This window comes from Nomascus leucogenys, chromosome 6, assembly GCF_006542625.1.
Source record: "Nomascus leucogenys isolate Asia chromosome 6, Asia_NLE_v1, whole genome shotgun sequence".
Taxonomy (NCBI): domain Eukaryota; kingdom Metazoa; phylum Chordata; class Mammalia; order Primates; family Hylobatidae; genus Nomascus; species Nomascus leucogenys.
This window is the reverse complement of record NC_044386.1, coordinates 90,490,214-90,511,257: the sequence shown is the minus strand read 5'-3', so window position 1 is coordinate 90,511,257 and position 21,044 is coordinate 90,490,214. Positions and strand designations below refer to the sequence as shown.

The window sequence follows — 21,044 nt, the reverse complement described above, 5'->3', positions numbered from 1 at the left end:
GCATAAAACAGACACGTAGGCCAATGGAACAGAATAGAGAGCCCAGAAATAAATTCATACACCACCTGATTTTCAACAAAGGTGCCAGGAACACATATTGAGGAAAAGACAATCTCTTCAATAAATAATGCTGGGAAAACTAGATATCCAACTGAGAAGAAGAGACTAGACCCCTACTTACTAAAATCAACTAAAAATGGATTAAAGATTCAAATATAAAACCCAAAATTATGAAACTACTAGAATAAAACATAAGGTTTTATTCAGTGTCATAAAGCACACTGGGCTGGGCAAGGATTTTAGAAATAAGAACTCAAAAGCACAGGAAACAAAAGCAAAGATAAACAAATGGAATGACATCAAACTTTGCTTCTGCACAGCAATGGAAACAGTGAAGTGAGGGAGTGTAAATTTCCACAATAAGCTGAAAAGACAACATACAGAATGGAAGAAAATATTTGCAACTATACATCTGACAAGGGGCTAATATCCAGAATATATAAGGAACTTAAATAACTCAACATCAAAAAAAAAAAACAACTCAACAATCTGATTAAATAGGCAAATGATCGGAATAGACATTTATCAAAAGAAGACATACAAATGGCCAAAAAATATATTTTGAAATGCTCAACATCACTAATCATCAGGGAAATGCAAACAAAACCACAGTGAGATAACCACTCCCTCCGGTTAGAACAGCTATTATCAAAACAACAAAAGAAAACAAGTGTTGGCCAGGCATGGTGGCTTCCGCCTGTAATCCCAACACTTTGGAAGGCCAAGGTGGGCAGATCACCTGAGGTCGGGAGTTCAAGACCAGCCTGATCAACATAGAGAAACCCCATCTCTACTAAAAATACAAAATTAGCCAGATATGGTGGTGCATGCCTGTAATCCCAGCTACTCAGGAGGCTGAGGCAGGAGAATCACTTGAGTCCAGGAGGCAGAGGTTGCAGTGAGCCGAGATCGCGCCACTGCACTCCAGCCTGGGAGACAATGCAAGACTCCATCTCAAAAAAAAAAAAAAAAAAAAAAAAAGATAAAACAAGTGTTGGTAAGGATGTGGAAGAAAATGAACACTTACGTACTGTTGGTGGAACTGTAAATTAGTACAGCCACCATGAACATTAGGAGGCTCCTTAATAAACCAAAAATAGAACCACTATAGGATCCAGCAATCCCCCAATTGCATATATATCCAAAGGAAATGAAATCAGAATGTTCAAGAAACATCTCTGCCCCTATGTTTATTGCAGCACTATTCACAATAACCAAGGTATGGATTCAGCCCAAGTGTCCAACAACAAATGAACAGAAAAGAAAATGTGGTGTATATATACACAGTGGAAATACTATTTGGCCATTAAAAAGAATGAAATCTTGTCATTTGTGATAACATGGATGGACCTGGAGGTTATTATGTTTAAAGTGAAATAAGCCGGACACAGAAAGACAAATACCACAGATCTCACTCATATGTGGAATCTGAAAAAAAAAAAAAAAAAAAAAAGAGTTGACATAGAAGCAGAAAGGAGAACAGAGGTGACCAGAGACTGAGGAGAAGAGAGGAAAGAAAAGAGGGGAGAGTGGGGAGAGGTTGGTCAATGTGTACAAAGTTACCATAGACAGGGGGAATAAGTTCTGGTGTTCTACTACCCAGTAGGTTGATGATGGTTAACAGTAAGGTATTATATATGACAAAATAGCTAGAAGAGAGGCTTTTGAATGTTCTCACCACAAAAAAAATGATAAATGCATGAGGTGACTAGAATGCTAAATACCCTGATTTGATCATTATATAATACATACATAATAAAACACCAAATTGTATGCATAAATATGTATAATTACTATGTATCAATTAAAAAATTTTTATGATAAAATAACTCATAAATCTTTTTTCCCCATTTCTCAGAGAAAACACTTGAAGAAAGATGAGAGTGACACCTATTTGGGGACCTTTGGTTCAGGTTATGCACATGTCATTCAGGTTGACTTGAAAAATTACAGGAGACAGCAAAGAAAGTTGATCATGTATAAAGTATTTTCAGTTATGATAGCCTATTTGAGCAACAACAACAAGAGGAACACAGTAAATTGATTCAACTCTTAGGATTAACAACCCTGATAATTCTAAACGTTAATAAATAACATAACTTCACAATAAAAGTAGGCATTTGTCCTCTCTGAGTCCTGATATTATGAACAGAGATGATGCAGCAGAGTAAGCAGGGGAGGGGGGTGCAAATTTCCAGATGAATCCATTGAAATGATGCTTAGACCTTGGCCACGTTTTCCATTCAGTCAGTCATTTAACAAGGATTTTATTGAGCACCTACAACATGCCAGGCTCTATTCTAGGAGCTGGGAATAGGACCATGAACAAGACCAGTAAGTTCCTACTTTCATGGAGTTGACATCCTAGTGGGAGATACAGTACAACAGAGGTTTATACCTGGCCCAGAAAAACAGAGCCGAAACAGAAAATAAATTAGACTGTAATCAAATAAGAACGGGAAGAACTGCTCCCAAGAAGGGTCATATTTAGCCAAATATGTGCACATACTCTTTTTTTCTTGGCCCCCTTCTGTTCTGAATTTCCCCTATGAAAACCCTCTCTCAGGCCAGTGCAGTGGCTCACGCCTATAATCCCAGCACTTTGGGAGGCCAAGGTGGGTGGATCACCTGATTGAGGTCAGGAGTTCGAGACTAGCCTGGCCAACATGGTGAAATCCTGTCTCTACTGATAATACAAAAAAAATCAGCTGGGTGTGGTGGCGCAGGCCTGTAATCTCAGCTACTTAGAAGGATGAGGCAGAAGAATCACTTGAACTCAGGAGGCGGAGGTTGCAGTGAGCCGAGATCATGCCATTGCACTCCAGCCTGGGTGACAAGAGCGAAACTCCATCTCAAAAAAGAAAACCCCCTCTCAGGAAAGGAGCCGACCAACTTGCTCACACTTAGATACAAATAACTGATCTCTTCTCAGGAGTCTGAATTTGATTCCAGGTAGACGGGAGGAGCTCCTAGGTAGCAGAAAGGGCTTCTAGGGACTTTCTAAGAGTCCTATCATGCATTTTTTTTAAGGAAACATTGAGCAAGGACCTGCTCAGTTGCACAGCAGCATTAGGCTTGTTCAGGCAACGGTGGATGGTTCATTTACCATAAAACACACAAAGCCTGAAGGGAAGCATATGCAATACTGTCCATTTGCTCCTTCAGATGCGGTCTACCCTTCTCCACCCAGTCCTGTGGCCCAGGAGGCTGGCCTTTGGGGACTGCATCAAAGCCTTCTTGTCTTCTGGCTGGTTTGGCCAAAGGGAGTCACCAGCAGGAAATGAGGGGTGAGAGGAAAGAGAAGGCCAGGTTCTTATCTTCCAGTTCCATCCCTGCCTGGCCATCAGTTGGCAGTGACTGTGTCCCTCTACTGAAGATCATGACTCCCTATCAGGGGGTTCTCTTGCATAGCAACAGCCATAGCTACAGCTGCAGCTCTATCCCTGCCCTTGACCTTGAAGGTGCCCCAAGAGAGAGTAAAAGCTCCATACTGGTCTCCTCCATTCCCAAGTGGGTTCCTTAAGCCCTGCCCATGCCTTTGTAGAGTGCTCTCACTGACCACTTAACTGTCCATTCTAGCGAACACGTTGCAAATCTGGCATTGCTCTCAGATCAGAGACCGACTGTAGGCACCAGCTTCATGTTTTAAGCTCCATGATATGGTTCGGATCTGTGTCCCCACTCAAATCTCATGTCAAATTGTAATCTCCAATATTGGAGGCGGGGCCTGGTGGAAGGTGATTGGATCATAGGGATAGTTCCTCATGGGTTTAACACTATCCCCCTTGGTGCAGTCATGGCAATAATGAGTTCTCATGAGATCTGGTTGTTTAAAAGTGTATGGCACCTCCCCATTCTCTCTCTTGCTTCTTCTCCAGCCATGTGAAGTGCTGTTCCCCCTTTGTCTTCCGCCATAATTGTAAGTTTCCTGAGGCCTCCACAGAAGCCACGCAGATGGCCAGCATCATGCTTCTTGTACAGCCTGCGCAACTATGGGCCAATAAAACCTCTTTATAAATTTCCCAGTTTCAGGTATTTCTTTATAGCAACGCGAGAACAGAATAGTACACTCCATATTCTGTAAATGGTGCTTCCTTTCAGGATCAGTGGTGACTCACCTTCAAATAGAACAAAGTTCAGGGCAGTGACCAGAGTGACCCTAGCCCCTTGGGCAGAGAAGAAAACGTCTGGATGGCCATGGCTTACCTTCCTGTGTTGAGTGGAGGGCTGTGGGCAGACAAACTGGAATCCAAGCAGCAGGAGGGAACCCAGGACACTGAAAAGGGAAAATAGCAACAGGCAGGATGATGAGTATGTTCCAGGCAGCAGCACCCAGGGAAGGGAGCATCACCATCTCATCAGTGGATGGGGGAGGAACAGCCCAACCCAGGCCCTGGGACGTGACCCAGTGATGACACAAAGTGTCAGTCCCAAAGGAGGGAGGCAGCATGGTGCTGTGGCAAGGCATGGCATGGGGCAGATGTGAGATCACATCCCAGCCTTCCTACTTACCCGCAGGGGTTCTAGATCAGAGCTTTAACCTCTCTAAGTCTCAGCCTCCTCCCCTGAAAAAGGGGGTAACAACAGGAACTGGCTCAGAGGTTTAGGGGAGAACTGAGTAAGAGGATGCACCGTGCCTGGCAGAGGGAGTGCTAGCGTAGTCCACATGCGGTCCTTCACGGGTGGTAAGGTCAGGGAAAAGTGTGGGCTTTGAGCCTGCCAGGGAAGTTCCTCTCCTTACAGCTCATGCTTTCCTGGGAACCATTCCTCTGCCTCTTTCCAGCCTTTTGATGTCACATATGTTCTCCGCGGGTGGGATTAGCTGTGCTAAGCCTCACTGTCACCAGCCCTGATTAGAGAATGTCATCAAATAAAGAGGAGGTGGGGAAATAGGAACCGGCTGAGACAGCAGGGTGTGCTGGAGAGGGCATGGAGCCAGGCTAGAATCGCAGCTCCATTATTCCCATCTGGGTGATCTTGGGTCAGTTAGCATTTCCATGCCTCAAACATTCTCACCTTCTGTAAGGATCATTGAATATGACAGAGGTAAAACACCTGGCATAGTTAGAAAGTTAAGAAGGTGAGGGAAGGAGTAGAGCTGACCAGGCAACCTGGAATGCAGCTCCTCTGAGTCAGAGGAAAACCTCGATCTTTCACTCCCCTCTCCTGCCCCAAGTCCCCCTGAATGTGATTGGAAATGTAACGTCGGAACAAAGGCGAGACAAGTATTGTCAATTAATTAAAATGCCCAAAATCTCATGATTTCAAATCATCAATGTCATTATTTTAAGCATCCCTGCAATGAGGCCGCTACATCTTTTGACCATTTGTCAAATCGTATTTAACCTAAGTTAAATAATGTAGTGGTTCCCAACCTTTTTGAGGCTTCCAACACAACTGAGAGATGTGAAACACTGCCCCAAACCAAGAAAAACCATCACGTCAGGGTGGAGATGAGGAAAACCTGCCCGAAGCCAGGGGTTAGGTCTTGTGGAGTTAGATAAAGCTTCCACCATGTCTAAGAATCCAAAATTCCACCCCAGCTCCTGTTTTGTATGTAAGTGACCCAGGAGATCACACAGAACAGACATGGACAGACTGGCTAGAGACTGTGCAATGTGGTGAGAAGCAGGGAAGATTGTCTCTGTAATATGGTGTTGCAGGCATCCTTCTTGCTGTTGTCATGAGTTGTAGCTGAGGATCCAGAGCTGAGAACATGGGTACAAAGTATGCACACATTCCAAAGACAGGGGCTGGCTGCACTGTCTATTCAAGAACTACAAAGCGGGTGCCCGCCATCCCTCACTCACCTCCCACGTGTATGCACAAGGAGGCTGGAGGATGGAGTTTGCTAGGTGTGGATTTCCCTGAAGATGGATGTAGGAGTGCTGCATACCGCCCCTCTGCTCCCCTGTGGGGAAGGAAAAATAGGAGCTCTCCCCCAAGCCAAGCAAGAGGGACAACATTCAGAGCTTGATCCGGATGCCCTGGTATCTGGGGGTACAAGGATTGGTGCCTGATTCTCCTCTGAAAAACATCTAAAGGCCAAACCCTAGCTGCAGTATCCAGGAGGGAAGACTGGAGAGAGGGCTAGGGTAGGAACAGTCTGTAGTTTTAGAGCCTGGAGGGGCAGGAGATGCTATGTTTTAGCACCATGGAAAGACATGGAACTTAGGTTATCTGGAAAGGACTCCACCAAAGATTGTCACCAGAATGAGGTGACCCCCCTCCTAGAAAGTAAACGTGTGGCTTATACCCATGGAGTACAGGAGCTGGGGGCGGAGGTGGAGCTTAAGGAGTCAGCCAGATTTGCACAGCCTGCCCCAGGGCCTGGTGCAGCAGGAGAGCCCAGTGAGGGGGAAATTCTCCAAAGTGCCCCGAGAGAGGAGAATCTGGAACCTGGACATCTGCCAACCAAGGACAGCAGCACCAGATTACAAGGAACACCAGTCCCACTGGGAACCTCTTTGCCGGTTACCTCTCCTCTCCTCTGCTTCACCCTGGAGGAATTCACAATGGCAGTGAGCCGGCAGGGCAGGGAACTAGGAGTGTGAAGGAACCAACCAAGCCGCCTCTTCCCTACTACAGGGGTCTGAGGCTACAACAGGCCCAGCTTAGAGGAGAAAAGAAGCTTTTAACTGGATGAGAGATCAAAATGTTTACATCTGACTAGACTTTCCTTTTGTTGATTTTTTTTTTTTTTTGAGACGGAGTCTCGTTCTGTCTCCCAGGCTGGAGTGCAGTGGTTTGATCTCGGCTCACTGCAATCTCTGCTTCCCAGGCTCAAGTGATTCTCCTGTCTCAGCCTCCCCAGTAGCTGGAATTACAGGCGGCACCACCATGCCTGGCTAATTTTTATACTTTTAGTGGAGATGGGGTTTCACCGTGTTGGCCAGGCTGGTCTCGAACTCCTGACCTCCGGTGATCCGCCCGCCTCAGCCTCCCAAAGTGCTGGGATTACAGGCATGAGCCACTGTGTACAGCCTAGACTTTCCTTTTAATATACTGTATTTGTAACAACATTCTTCCAAACAAGGGGTGTATTCGGGACAATAATATGAAATTAGTGGGGAGAAGAATTCAAGAGTTGAATTATAACTTGCTGAGGATCTAGAGCAGCACTGTCCAATAGAGTTTTCTAAGATGATGGAAACATTCTCTGTCGGTACTGTCCAGTGCAGATACACAGATCTGTGCTATTCAGGACACAGGAAGCTAATGGTACAGGTCTAGATGGTGATGTTACGGATGTCCTGGATAACTTCTAAAATGATTCCCCTTCTCACTCCCATCACACACCACTTCCTTTGGACTTTTTAATACTTGAAATGTTCATTATGCACATAATGTACTGGAAATATTGCCCAAGATGTCTTCCAGCAATGGGACAGGAGAATTAAAGAGAGCGGGTTCCCAGACAGTGGTGGCAAAAGGACAGTAATCTTCTAGCTGTATCCCTGCTGGATCCGATTTGACCTCTAAACCAAGAACATGTGCACCACAACTCACAAGTCCATGCTCCATGGCTGCATGAACTTGGGCAAATCACCTTCTCTCTGTGCCTCAGTTTCCTCATCTGTAAAATGGGAATTGTATAACCTATCCTCCTACCTCAAATGAGTTAATGTGCAAGAAAGCACATTATGAACCCAGGCCTACAAATATGAATCATTTGTAACACATTCTGGCACTGCTTACTCATTTAAAAAGAAAACCTGATTGGTGTGGTTTTGTTAAAAAAAAAAAAAAAAAAAAAAAAAAAGCAGCAGCTCCATAAACCTGTTACACCTCAGTGCCTCAAAGCTCTTGGCACACACAGTAGCCACATATTTGTAAGGAGCAGTTTTGGATAATCACTGATCTGAGGTTGCACTTCCATAGCATTCAGGGGGACTTGGGGCAGGAAAGGGAGTGAGATCACATCTAGGTTTTCCTCTGACTCCGAGGAACTGCATTCCAGGTTGCCTGGTCAATTCTACTCGTTCCCTCACTTCTTAAGGCCTCTGCCCAAAGGATCTTGTCTTCACAGGGCTTCCTTGACCCTACAAAAAACAGTGGTCCCTCTCCCAGCCCAGCCCTTTTCTCCATAGCACTTACTGTCTCACATACTATGTCTTTATTTAAATTTATCTCTCTATCCAATGGAATGTAAGCTCCATGAGATCAGGGAGTTTGTTTTGTCACTACTTTATTCCCCAGCATCTAGCAGAGTGGCTACTATATAGTAGGAGCTTAATTCACTGAATTAAAGAATGATGCTTCACCATCTTGGTGACCCCTGAAATTTCAAGATTAAGTGAAAATACTGTGAATTAATATATTCGAAAATGTCCCAAGCCACTTCGGAAGCTTTTAAAATTTTCTTTTATGAGGGATTTATAAAAATCAGTTCTGCTTTTGAATTTCTGTTACCCCTCTCCAAAAAACCATCCTTAGAAGATCACAAGATATGGCAGCAAAATGTTTGCTGGTGCCTCTTGTTACAAAAGTGCAATGCAAATTATATTTAGATGTTCAAATGCTTCTTCTCTTCATTTACTGGGCCCTATTGAAGCTAAAATGCATAGGGGTACCCAACAAAATTCATTCTGGAGTAAAATCTGAGATATTAAATGGTCTCTGCTCTGAATGGAATAGAATAAATTCCCCCAGAGGGGCAATTATTCTTTGGGCTACAATAACAGCAGGCACAGCAACATATAACCCCAGGGGCCAGAGGAAACTCTGCCAAGGGCTGAAAGTTTCCCACCCCTGCTCAGCACACTGTGTTTTAGGATACCTCACCCTGCTTGCGCATACTTAGCTAATTGGTATCTGTAGCTGTGCCCATCTCTTTTCAAAATACCAACAATCTAGCCCAAATCCTCGTTCCTCCTGACCCAATTCAAAGTTAATGTTTGGAGAATGAGAGAGCATGCATGTGTCTCTGTGTGTGCAACTCGTGTGTTATTTCACTTGGATAGTTTGCTTTGGCAAACCGCTCCCAGCTTGCAACGTTTTGACAGATTGAAGGCTACCAGGGCCTTTGGCAAACAAATCACACACTCCTTTCCAAGTGGCAGCGGTGGCGGGGGAAGCTACATTCCTACCAAGACTTTCCGATTCACCTTGCAGTCGAAATAACCTAACATTTCACACCAACCAAAAAAAAAAAAAAAAGTTATGCCATCTACCCAGTGCTGTTCTAGGTTTTAAACACTCCATCATTTCATTTCCCCATGTAGAAAATAATGCTCATTGAAATTTGGTACAAGATTTACATCATGGAACTGGAGCTCTGGGCTTCTGTATTTGCCTTGGCCAATCCCACTCTCCACCCCTGCTACCATCTCAGCTGCAGTGAGGGTGGATACTGTCACAGCCCCTGTGTACCTCGAACTACCTCCATGAACTCAACACCACTTGGGCATATCAAGTAACAAAACAAGGAAAATAAGAAAAAAAAAAAAAAAAAACTACTTCCTTTCTTCCTCAGTTAATACAACCCAAGAGATGTTTTGGGAGCAACCAGATCACTAATAAAATTATATCGACCTTAGCAAAAGACAGCCAAAATCTTAGCATTGAAGTGAAATCCTGCCTAGTGCACTCTGGAGATAATAAATGTTTGCTGGCCGGGCACGGTGGCTCACGTCTGTAATCCTAGCACTTTGGGAGGCCGAGGCAGGCGGATCACTTGAGGTCACAAGTTCGAGACCAGCCTGGTCTCGAACACAGTGAAACCCCGTCTCTACTAAAAATACAAAAATTAGCTGGGCGTGGTGGTGTGTGCCTGTAATCCCAGCAATACTCGGGAGGCTGAGGCAGAAGAATTGCTTGAACCCAGGAGGTGGAGTTTGCAGTGAGCTGTGATCACACCATTGCCCTCCAGCCTGGGCAACACAGTGAGACTCCATCTCAAAAAAACAAAAATGTTTGCTAAGCATGCATTTCACTATGCTCAGCTCAGCCCTCTGCCTTCTTCTGACAACAGTTAAGCGCCTGTAGTCCCAAGTACTCAGGAGGCTGAGGCAAGAGAATGGCATGAACCCAGGAGGCGGAGCTTGCAGTGAGCTGAGATCGCACCACTGCACTCCAGCCTGGGTGATAGAGCAAGAATCCGTCTCAAAAAAAAAAAAAAAAAAAAGAGTAAAGGCAGCAAGGAAGGGGGCTGGGTTACCAATGACATTAGCCAACAAAGAGCTGATGGCTACCATTGATCTCAGCACTCACAAGTAGTACGGTTCATAATCATCCTATCAGACACTTTTATTATACCCATTTTGCAGGTGAGGAATTTGAGGCAAAGAGAGACTAAGTCATTTACCAAAGAGCCACACATACCTACTAAGTGGCAAAGCCTGATTTCTAACACAGGCAGTCAGACCCTTGGCCTGGACTCTTAACCACTGTGCTGCGGGGCCTCATTAGGACACAACACATTTTTACAAAAGAAGCATTTGCCATTTGATTACCTCCACTTTCTTCCTCACTCTGTATGAGGTGGGGAAGCCTGGTGGCTTCACAGTCTCCTTTATTTTCTGCCACTGCTTGCAAGAATCATCAGAAACTAGGTGGATGCAATAAAGCTGCATTCATCCAGTCCCACCAGAGGATATTCTAAATTTCAAAATAAATGAAGCTGACCACATAAATCCCAAACTTAAAAAAATGCATTCTATTTATTTCCTCTGTTTTCTTACACAAATTCATCTGAGCTTAAGAAACCTTTCTTAGGCCAGGCGCGGTGGCTCACGCTTGTAATCCCAGCACTTTGGGAGGCCGAGGCGGGCGGATCACGAGATCAGGAGATCGAGACCACGGTGAAACCCCGTCTCTACTAAAAATACAAAAAATTAGCCGGGCGCGGTGGCAGGCGCCTGTAGTCCCAGCTACTCGGAGAGGCTGAGGCAGGAGAATGGCGTGAACCCGGGAGGCGGAGCTTGCAGTGAGCCGAGATTGCGCCACTGCACTCCAGCCTGGGCGACAGAGCGAGACTCCGTCTCAAAAAAAAAAAAAAAAAAAAAAAAAAAGAAACCTTTCTTAGATGGCTCAGAGGCACCAAGGTGAATATCAATTTGTGCAGCCCAAGGTGGCGGTCTTCGGTGCACAGCAGCCTTGGGCTTGAGATCTCCAGACACCTAGGGCTTTTTGAATCTGGTTGGCACTTAGCTGTCTCCTTCCTGCTATCAGGCGTTGTTTACTGTACTGTCAGTGACCCTGTGTCCTCTTAACTGGGCTCCCTCTGGATCTGCTTTGGTCTTGGAAACATTCAGATAACCAAGCTGCAGCCAAACCAAGACCAACAGGCCCGGGGAAAAGGCCTGCCCGGCTCGCGCAGAGTGAAGTATTTCCATTATAGAGCATGGACTTAAAGGATACATATTTTAACTGCAAATTGGTTTTTATCGCTTGTTTCCAGGTTCTCAGGTTTTTGCAGCCATTTGTATTTTCTCGACCAGTACCTCTGGCAATGTGAGGTGTTCTATCACAGTACAGCTTTTTTTTTCCTTTTTTTTTTTTTTTTTTGAGACAGAGTCTTGCTCTATCACCCAGGCTGAGTGCAGTGGCAAGATCACAGCTCACCACAGCCTCTATCTCTCAGGCTTAAGAGATCCTCCCACACCAGCCTCCTGAATAGCTGGGACCACAGTTGTATGCAACCACACCCAGTTAATTGGTTGTTTGTTTGTTTGTTTCTGTAGAGCCAGGGTTTCATCATGTTGCCCAGCCTGGCCTTGAACTCCTGGGCTCAAGTGAACTGCCTGCCTCGGCCTCCCAAAGTGCTGGGACTACAGTGAGCCACCGTGCTGGCCTACACAGCACAGCTTTTAAAGACACAACACCCTTTGGTAAATTTCCCTCCTCAATGGCAGGTTTCTTGAAGAAATGGTTGCTGATACACCTTTGCAGCAAGCCAAACAATCCGCATAATCTTGACCCATCCTCAAGACTAATAAATATCAACTGAATAAAAGAATGGAAGGATAGAATAAAGTGAAGGAAGAAAAGGAGAAAGAGAGGAGGGAGGAAATATCAGTCACTAAAGAACGTGCTGCTGTCCAGGGGTTTAAGATCAGCCTGAGCAAGATGGTGAGATCACATCTCTACAAAAAAACATTTTTTTAAAGTTAGCCGGGCCTGGTGGCACACACCTGTAGTCTCAGCTACTCAGGAGGCTGAGGTGGGAGGATCGTTTGAGCCCAGGCATTTGAGGTGGCAGTGAGCTACGACTGTGCCACTGCACTCCAGCCTGGGCAACAAAGAGAGACCCTGTCTCTAAAAAATAAACATTAAAAAAAAAAAAAAAGTGCTGCTCTGTGACAGTTTTCATGAAGAAAATGTTTTCTAAGTGCATCCCAGAATTCCCTGTTGGGAAAGCCAAAAAGCTGGGAAAAGGAAGACAATGGCAAAAAGCAGATTTCTACAAATTGGAATTACTGGTTCTAATCCCTGGCAGGAAGAGGAGGGGTCAATGTGAACCCAAGGCATAAAAATACACTTAGAGATATAAGGAATGGGTAATTGGCAGCCCAGTGATCACACCTTGACTCCATTGAGCCTTTTTGGGTACAGAATGTTCTAGCAAATCCCACAGTCAAGGAGTGAGTGATGAGGACAGGATCCAGGTACAGGGCTGTGCCAGGCATAAAGAAAAATCAATACTGTCTGAATGCTTGCCGTCATTTTACAGATGGGGCTTTGCCAGGGCAGTCCTCCAAAAACCTATTTTATTTCCTCCTAGCGTCTATGCCTACCACTCAGGTGGCTCCTCCCGGGCTTCCCGCAGACAAGACCGCGGCAGATTCTTCCCGGGGACACTTGCACACTTCTGCACCCCCCAGATGTGCTGTGTTCATATAGTGTCAACCATGTTCCCACACCTGTTTATGCCAGTTGCTATTGCTTTGTAATGACATAAGTATTCAAATAGTACACAAACCCACGAAAGCAAGCACAAGAAGAAAGAGCATTTGTTAGTTGTTTCTACAAAAACGAAGTTAATTGCTTTGGAAAGATTCAATAAAGGCAAGCAGCCAAGATTAAAAAAAAAAAAAAAAACTACTGGCAAATTAGGTGTGGATGAGACAACTGCAAATGATTAGGGGCAAAAATAATAAAAATCCAGAATCATTCTGGTACTCAGACTGCTTTGCAAATGTCTTTAAATTCTCACTGCACTTTAAAGAAACCCAAATGGAAACCTCAGATAATGCTCATGGGTGTGGTTTGTGCAAGAAAGACAATCAGGGGTTCATGAGCGAAGAAAGGCCCATGGCCCCAAATCAAAAAACTGGTGAATGGATGTACATGTGTTTTAAGTTAAAAGTAAACTGTCGAAGGTGTGTGTGTGTTATTTGTTTGATTTCCATGCTTCACCCTACTTTTGTAATTAACTAGCTAACTATCCTGGTCAGGAAAGAGAAAATTTCAACCTTATCTGTTGTACATAAAAGGTAGTTATTAATTTATTCATTTACTCTTCAACAAATATTTATTAAGCATCAACCAAGTAGTAGTTTAGATGTCAGTTACACAAATTCTGGCCTGCCTTATTAATACCATGAAGTTTAATACTTGTGATCCAGGCCTGGTCTCCCCTTCCCTTTGCTCCTCTTCCCCTCCTCCTCCTGCTCCTCCTCCTTCTCCTTCCCTCTCCTTCCTCCACTCCCTCCTCCCCATCCTCTTTCTCCCCATTTCCTGATCACTGGCACAGGGACACTGATTGACTCCACAACCCCACACAATTATCACATATTTCTTTACCCCTGAGGGAAATTTCAGTTTTCACTGATCAATTGTACCTTAAATATCACTACTTGGGGCATTCTCTTTCTCACACATAAAAACACGTTTTCTTAACCCCTTTCTTCCCTTCTGTATTCAGGATCTTTTTCAATTACTCCTGAGAACAGCTACCTTTCTCTTTCTCATTTCCTCAACCCTTTTGGTTGTATTTCTAAGTGCAGTAGCTGACAGGCATTAAAGTAATAATACTTTACTGAAGTATGTATCAAGGAAAAGAAAAACTTTACGTTTCAGAAGACTAAAACCAGACACTTGACCTAGGGCCATCAACCTATAAAACCTTTAAAATAATCCAGAAGTCTCCCTCATAAGATCTATAAAAATCACCTTCTAACTCTGTAATCACTCTCATTACATCTGTAATTCTTCAAAAACTACTGTTCAAAATAAAAATCACCAAAATCAATTTTATTTCCTGCCAATTTCACTACTTGTTTGGCATTTGATAGTTCTGTTTTTCTCTTTGCTTTCACTTAAAATATAAAATACGTCAACCATACGAAAGCACTCCTTGAAGTAAAGGAAGAGCACCTGGTCAAGCAGACTGGCTGCAGAGATTTTGTTGGCTCGCCAGGTCAGGTAGCCATCAGCATTTATTGTACTGTTCTAGGGACAAAATTGTGTTTCCCTCCTATCACTCACTGAACAAACAAATAAAGATGTAATTGTGCATCCAAAAAACACGTGCATAATTTGGAGCAAGTCTTTAAGAAACATAAATAATTCTGTATCATTTAGTGCCATTTCCTTTCTAATTTTTAACAGATGACAAACATTCCTTAACGAGGATTAGCCTACCCTTTGGTCCACATGGACTTTCATTGCCCTGAATTTTGCATGGCATCCAGAGCTTGTCCAAGATTCAATGATAATTCCCAACCAGATCCATCGAGAGTTAAAATCTTAGTGCCTCTTCTGCTACTAGGTTTAACTGTGATTCTTTTTATTACTACACACTCTGAGCAAGGCAGAGATACTCTTGCGATGTTAATGCCCAAGGCTTCTCTGTCTCCTTCAATGAGGAGGAAGCTGGTTTTCTGTTTCTCTGTGGCTTGGCAAAAATTGCGGAGGGATTTTTAAATGAAATCTCTGTGTATCAGAGTTGTGACTCCCCTTAAATGTTCTTTCAGGGATTTTCTTGGCAGCTAATTCCTAATTTTAACCTGTTTTCTTTTTAGGTAAAGAAATTCTCCAGCTTTTCCAATTGATCTTTAAGCATTTGGTTGCCTCGATAAATATTAAAAAATCCCTTAACATGTGTGTGCGTGTGTGTGCGCTTCTCATCAACCACTTTTGTCAAAGACCTCTCACGCTTCAAGTTAACCATAGCCCTTTTCCCCATAACATTCTGAAAAGCATTTAAACAGAAGACACTCTAGTTTTGCTTCTTTTTCTCTTAAAAATATATTTACATGGCCCTAAAAACAGGGATGCAAAATAGTTGATGTGCACCAGGTTTATGAAGAAGGGAGTTTGATGGGAATCTCAAGCTGAGATCTCCTAAAGAATCAGCCGTCCTCATAATTCACATTTTCTTCCTCTAATATTGACAGCACAATTCTTGGCAAAATGTCCCACTGAGCAGCTCTGTTCAAACAATCCCTGCAGCAGGACTCTCGTGCTGGAGGCCTGTCAAGGTTTCCAGAGCTCCACCACGAGGGTAGCATCTAGCTTTCAACTACTCCCATCCTGCTAATTTCCCTTCTGTGGGCAATTTCCTTGAAATAATGCACAGTTTAGAGGTGAGTTCCCCAGGCCTCCCGCAAAGGGGGATGACCTCCATACCACACACCCTGCTCTGATCATTACAGGAGGCTGTTTGCAGGGGCATTAATTAAAATTCCAGGACATAGCTATTCGTACTTGGGAGGCAGAGGTGGAGGATCGCTTGAGCCCAGAAGTTGAAGGTTACAGTGAGCTATGATTGCGCCACTGTACTCCAGCCTGGGTGATAAGCAAAATCCTGTCTCTTTAAAAAAAAATTAGAAAAAAAAAGAAAGAAAAAAATCCAAGACATTAAGAAAAAACTTTGCAAAAGGGATTTCCTCCCAAGAAACTCCCTGCCTGTGCAGCCTGGGTGGCCACATTTTTGAGGGTCCTCAAGCACTTTTAGGGGCCTTTTTGATGACAGCCAGACTTACACAAGCTTAGCACATGGTGAACCTACCTTTCATAATCTGCTTGCCCTTTTCGAACCAGTTCAATAACCGACTGTGACCTCCACTTCTTTGTCCTACATGGGGTCCTGGTGCTTAAAATGCCATGGTCCTACAGTGACCCTGTGGGCCAACTACATTTCTCACTACCCTATAGTTTTACAACAGTATTTTGGCACTTCCACAAACTAGATGCATGTTTCATGTCTTCAAATATCTTTTAAACTCTTTTTTAAACTATAGTTTTAAAAAAGCACACATGCTAATTTGTACTAGCTGCCAACTTCTATCCTGAGGAGACCACCAAACATTCATTTGGGCTGTCCTCTTCATGGCTCAATGTCATACAGCCTTCAGAATGAAGCTTTTTCTTTCTTTTCTGACCATATCTGACATGCATGTGAATATGTCATTGATAAAGAGGTTTGTAGTTCTCTGCGGGTATTTGGATTGCAGGCCTGCACACGTCTGCTCATGTAAAATTATACAAGCAACTACATACTAAAGCTCACACACATGCACTGTACTCAGTTAAATGCCAGGCATTAGCCCAAGGGCATCTGCTTGGCAAATGCTCTAGCCCTGGTTGGCCAACCACCTGTGGCACCATCATATGTAATATGTTATATATTACAGACCATTTTACTTTCTGTTATAAGTTATAAGTTCTAGGCATTTGGGACTAATGTATGGTTATGGAAAAAAAGACTACAAGATATCATAATGATATCGAGGTTGTTATCGAGGTTGTTTTCAAACTTTTTAAAAAGGCTGACAGAGCCTTTTAAAAATTATTCAATCAAAATCCTATGCAAAATCTCAATATGTAAAATAGACAATGACAGTGTTTTATTAATATAAATTTACTTTATAAGTTTAAATTTATAATATTTATACATTATGATATGATATCATATCATAATGATATCTTGTTTCAACTTTGAAACAAAACGTTCTTCCTTCCCCTCATTCCAGATTCTCAATCAATTTATTTAAATAGTATCCTAAAATAGTAAGATGAGCTTCATCACAGAATTTTTACCAATTGCAAGTACTTACCTATATGGGTTAGGATTTTCTTAATGCTATGCAGCTAAAACAGCTGCAAAACAAACTAGATGCTAGGGCAGATATTTAAGCTGCCAACCATAAATCCTGATTTCAAATGTTGGTATTTATCAAAATTAATGCATTAATCTCATAATGTATAAATATTATAAATTTAAACTTATAAAGTAAATTTATATTAATAAAACACTGTCATTGTCTATTTTACATATTGAGATTTTGCATAGGATTTTGATTGAATAATTTTTAAAAGGCTCTGTCAGCCTTTTTAAAAAGTTTGAAAACAACCTCGATAACATGGACTACAGGTGCAATGCTCAGAGCCCTTATTCTAACTCTGCACATAAAGGAAGATGACAGCCATGATGTAAGCTCTCTGAGCATTGGTTTTCTGATCTACACAAAAGGGATAATAGTACTTACTGAACTTGCCATGCACGGTTGATATAAAGATTGAATTTTAAAACGCAGGTAAAAGTCAAAAATGTTTTGCACATAAGGGACAAGAGAGAGCACCATTTTAAAATACCAGATTCAGTCAAAATCTATGGCATTGCAACCAGAGAACAATTTTTTTAAGTTCTTTAGTAAATTGTATTATGCAACCATGGTAAATATATATTGATCTGACCACACCTCCAGGGTTCAAGTGATTCTCCTGCCTCAGCCTCTCCAGTAGCTGGTATTACAGGTGCCTGCTGCCATGCCCAGCTAATTTTGTATTTTTAATAGAGGTGGGGTTTCACCACGTTGGCCAGACTGGTCTCGAACTCCTGACCTCAGGTGATCTGCCTGCCTCAGCCTCCCAAAATGCTGGGATTACAGGCGTGAGCTGCTGCATCCAGCCTAAAAAAATTTTCTTGAAGGCTAGAGAAGGTCTCCCAGAAGATAGTAGATTGACTTCGACCCCAAGCCACTCAGCACAGCACACAGGTCTCAAGGCCTTGGAGACCCTTCTGAATAGCAAACTTTTACACATGTGGACGTATTATATCAAAAATATCAGTCAGCTACAGACCCTTAAGATCACTTACTTTAAGAAACGACATAGTAAAATGCAAATATCAAATTTCTTATTCTCCTGTTTTTTTAAAAAAGGTTCTTCACTTACCTGAGAGACGCCATGAAATGGGAAACCATGATGCTGGGGGTCCAGGCAAAAGCAAGGGCTCTTCAGAGACGTTGCCAATTGTCTGCAACTGGGAGTTGCGTTCAAGTCCTACAGAAATGAACAATGTTATTTTTAGCAACATTTACTTAGGAAGATTCTAGAAGCATAACAGGGTCAACAAAACCAGAAATGAGCAAATGGAAGATACTAAAACAAAAGTGCCCAGTTATGGTTACCAGGATTTCCCAACTGAAATCTGATTCTATATGAACATGAGGTAACAAGTTCACAACACAACCAGCACAGTGCCTGACCCACAGAAGACGTTCAGTAAATTACTATCAGGACGATCACCTCAGACTCTGAGCTAATAGGGGAGCTGGTGCTAGGCACACTTGTGCTGGAAATCCAGCCCCATCTATTACAAGCTATTTGACCATAGATGTCATGTCACATTCATGTGTCTTGGTTTCCCTAACGGTGCAAGTTGGGTAAAAATATTGCCTAACAACAAAAAGTAATAAAGAACTCATACATGCTACAATGGGGATGAACCTTGAAAACATTATATTAAGTGAAAAGAGTCAGATACAAAAATAGCATGCATTATATGATTCCATTTATAGGTAATGTCCAGAATAGGCAAATCTATAGAGACAGTAGATTTGTGGTTGCCAGGGACAGGGGGTTGGGAGGAGTTCATGCGAGGGTACAGTGTGTCTTCCTGGAGTAACAAATGTGTTCTAAAATTAGACTGTGGTGATGGTTGTACAACCCTGCGAATATACTAAAAACCACTGAATTGTACACGAAATTGTGAAACGTATGGGAAATAAATTATATCTCAATAAAACTTATTTTAAAAATACTGTCTAAAGAACGCCTGCAGGTTGTTGTAAAGATTAAATGAGGGGATGCATGTGACATACTTAGAAAGTGGCTGGGCCAGGGTCACTCTCAGTAAATGGTTGCTCTGATGATACTGAGAGTTTGGATACTCGTCCTCTCTTCCAATCTCATGCCGAAAACTGATTCCCAGTATTGGAGGTGGGGACCATTGGAGGTGTCTGGTCATGCGGGTGGGTCCCTCATGAATGCCCTGATGCCCTCCTTGTGGTAATGAGTGAGTTCTCGCTCTATTAGTTAGGGTGAGATCTCATTGTTAAAAAGAGCCTAAAAAGAGTCTGGCACCTCCTCCCTTCTCTCTCGCTCCCTCTCTTGCCATGTGACACACTGGCTGCTCTTCCTCCTCCACCATGATTGAAAGCTTCCTGAGGTCCTCACCAGAAGCAGATGCCAGCCAGCACGATGCTTCTTGTACAGCCTGCAGAACTGGGAGCCAAATAAACCTTTCTATAAATTACCCAGTCTTAAGCATTCCTTTATAGCAATGCAAAATGAGCTAATACAGTGATGCAAGAAGAGGTCAAACAACACTTAAAATACGTTGTCACAGTGAAAACAGGGAGGTAAAATCTCTTGCCCATAAATACTACTTCATTCAGAAGCCCTCACTAAACAAAATTTCTAAAAATTGTCAAGCGAGCCAATAGTTTCAAAGGCAAGTTATAAATAGCATCAGAAAGCCCAGGATGGGCGGATTGGTTGCAATGTGGTAAAACTTGAGAATAAAACAGAACATGGCCCAGTCTCCTCTCCTGCTACATCTCCTTGAAGGGAAAGACAAATGAAGCAAGGTTCCAAGATGGGCCAGGGATCCTTTCTAATAAAGGTGGAGTTCTCTAAGATCATTATTTTCTTGTTTCTTCCAGAGACTTCAGACTTCCTTTTCACCAGAAAAGGTGGGTGGGAAAATAAAGGACAAGGATTTATGAAAAGATAATCATGAGAACCAGACAATTCCATTCCCAGGGAAAAAGAATCAAGATTTTAAGTTACCACAGGCCCTTTCTGGGGGTTATTAAGAAAGTAAATCCTCTTAACTGTAATCATCCCTAATTAGCCATCAGCAACTCATGAAATTACTCCTGGTATTGAAGACCCTTAAATTCTTGGCTCTCAGTCAGAAATTACACTGAGATCCACCAGGAAGAAGGCCAACAAGTGCAAATTGGAACAGTTAAAATGCCTTTGAATCAGAGGTGCGGTCTTCTTGCTCTTGGCTGCAGAACAGGTCTGCACCAAGTCAGGGGATTTAACTTGGAAGTCAAATGAAGTCTTTGCCAAGTCCCTGATAACCATCAACTAATCAGTAATTATTTACTCAATAGGTGGTAGGCTCAGGTCCTCTCCAGTGCTGTGGGAATGGTCCGGGAGATGAACCATGGGGAAAATGATGGTGTTATTATCCCGAACAACACAGGGTAAACTGCTCATTCAGACCCTAAGTACAACTCAAACTAGCACAAGAAGGAGAATCGCTGTAGAGGGATGGTCTGGCATAAGCAAGGTAGATGGGACTTAAATTCAAGCCTTAGCCTAATGAGATAATAAATGAACTATCTAGAATTGTTGGTAAGTGTGCACACTATAATTGGAAAGAAATGGGTGTGAGGCTGGCATTCACATTTATTAACTAGCTGACCTTTGGCAATTAATCTTTCTTCATCTGTAAAATGGGAGGGAGGGATACTGCTTGTAACTACCTCATAGGGTTGTTATATTAAATATTTATCTAGACTGTATGGCCTGAGTGCTAAACACAAACACACACACACTCACACACACACACATATCAAGAAAGTACAGCCTCAATGCTGGAGAACTACACTCTTTAAACAAACTAAATCATAAATAAGTATAAAAATAAAATTGCAGTAAGAGCCACGAAAGTCCAAGGTGCCTCAGAAAGTGCCCTGGGCAGTGATCAGAGAAGATCCCTCTGAGGCAGTGGCCTCTAC

General features: G+C 42.9%; 1 protein-coding gene across 1 annotated transcript in view; it reads right to left on the bottom strand.

Annotated features, from left to right (window-relative positions):
* THSD4 (thrombospondin type 1 domain containing 4) overlaps positions 1 to 18,241 on the bottom strand; it is a 634,456-nt gene extending 616,215 nt beyond the window's left edge. Inside the window, exons 1-2 of the mRNA XM_030814683.1 lie at positions 18,184 to 18,241; positions 4,267 to 4,336 (exon numbers count right to left, since the gene is read on the bottom strand). Of these exons, the coding sequence (XP_030670543.1) occupies positions 4,267 to 4,336; positions 18,184 to 18,212 (99 nt within the window). The 5' untranslated portion in view covers positions 18,213 to 18,241. The remainder of the gene's footprint in view (positions 1 to 4,266; positions 4,337 to 18,183) is intronic.
* Between the last annotated feature and the right edge of the window lie 2,803 nt (positions 18,242 to 21,044).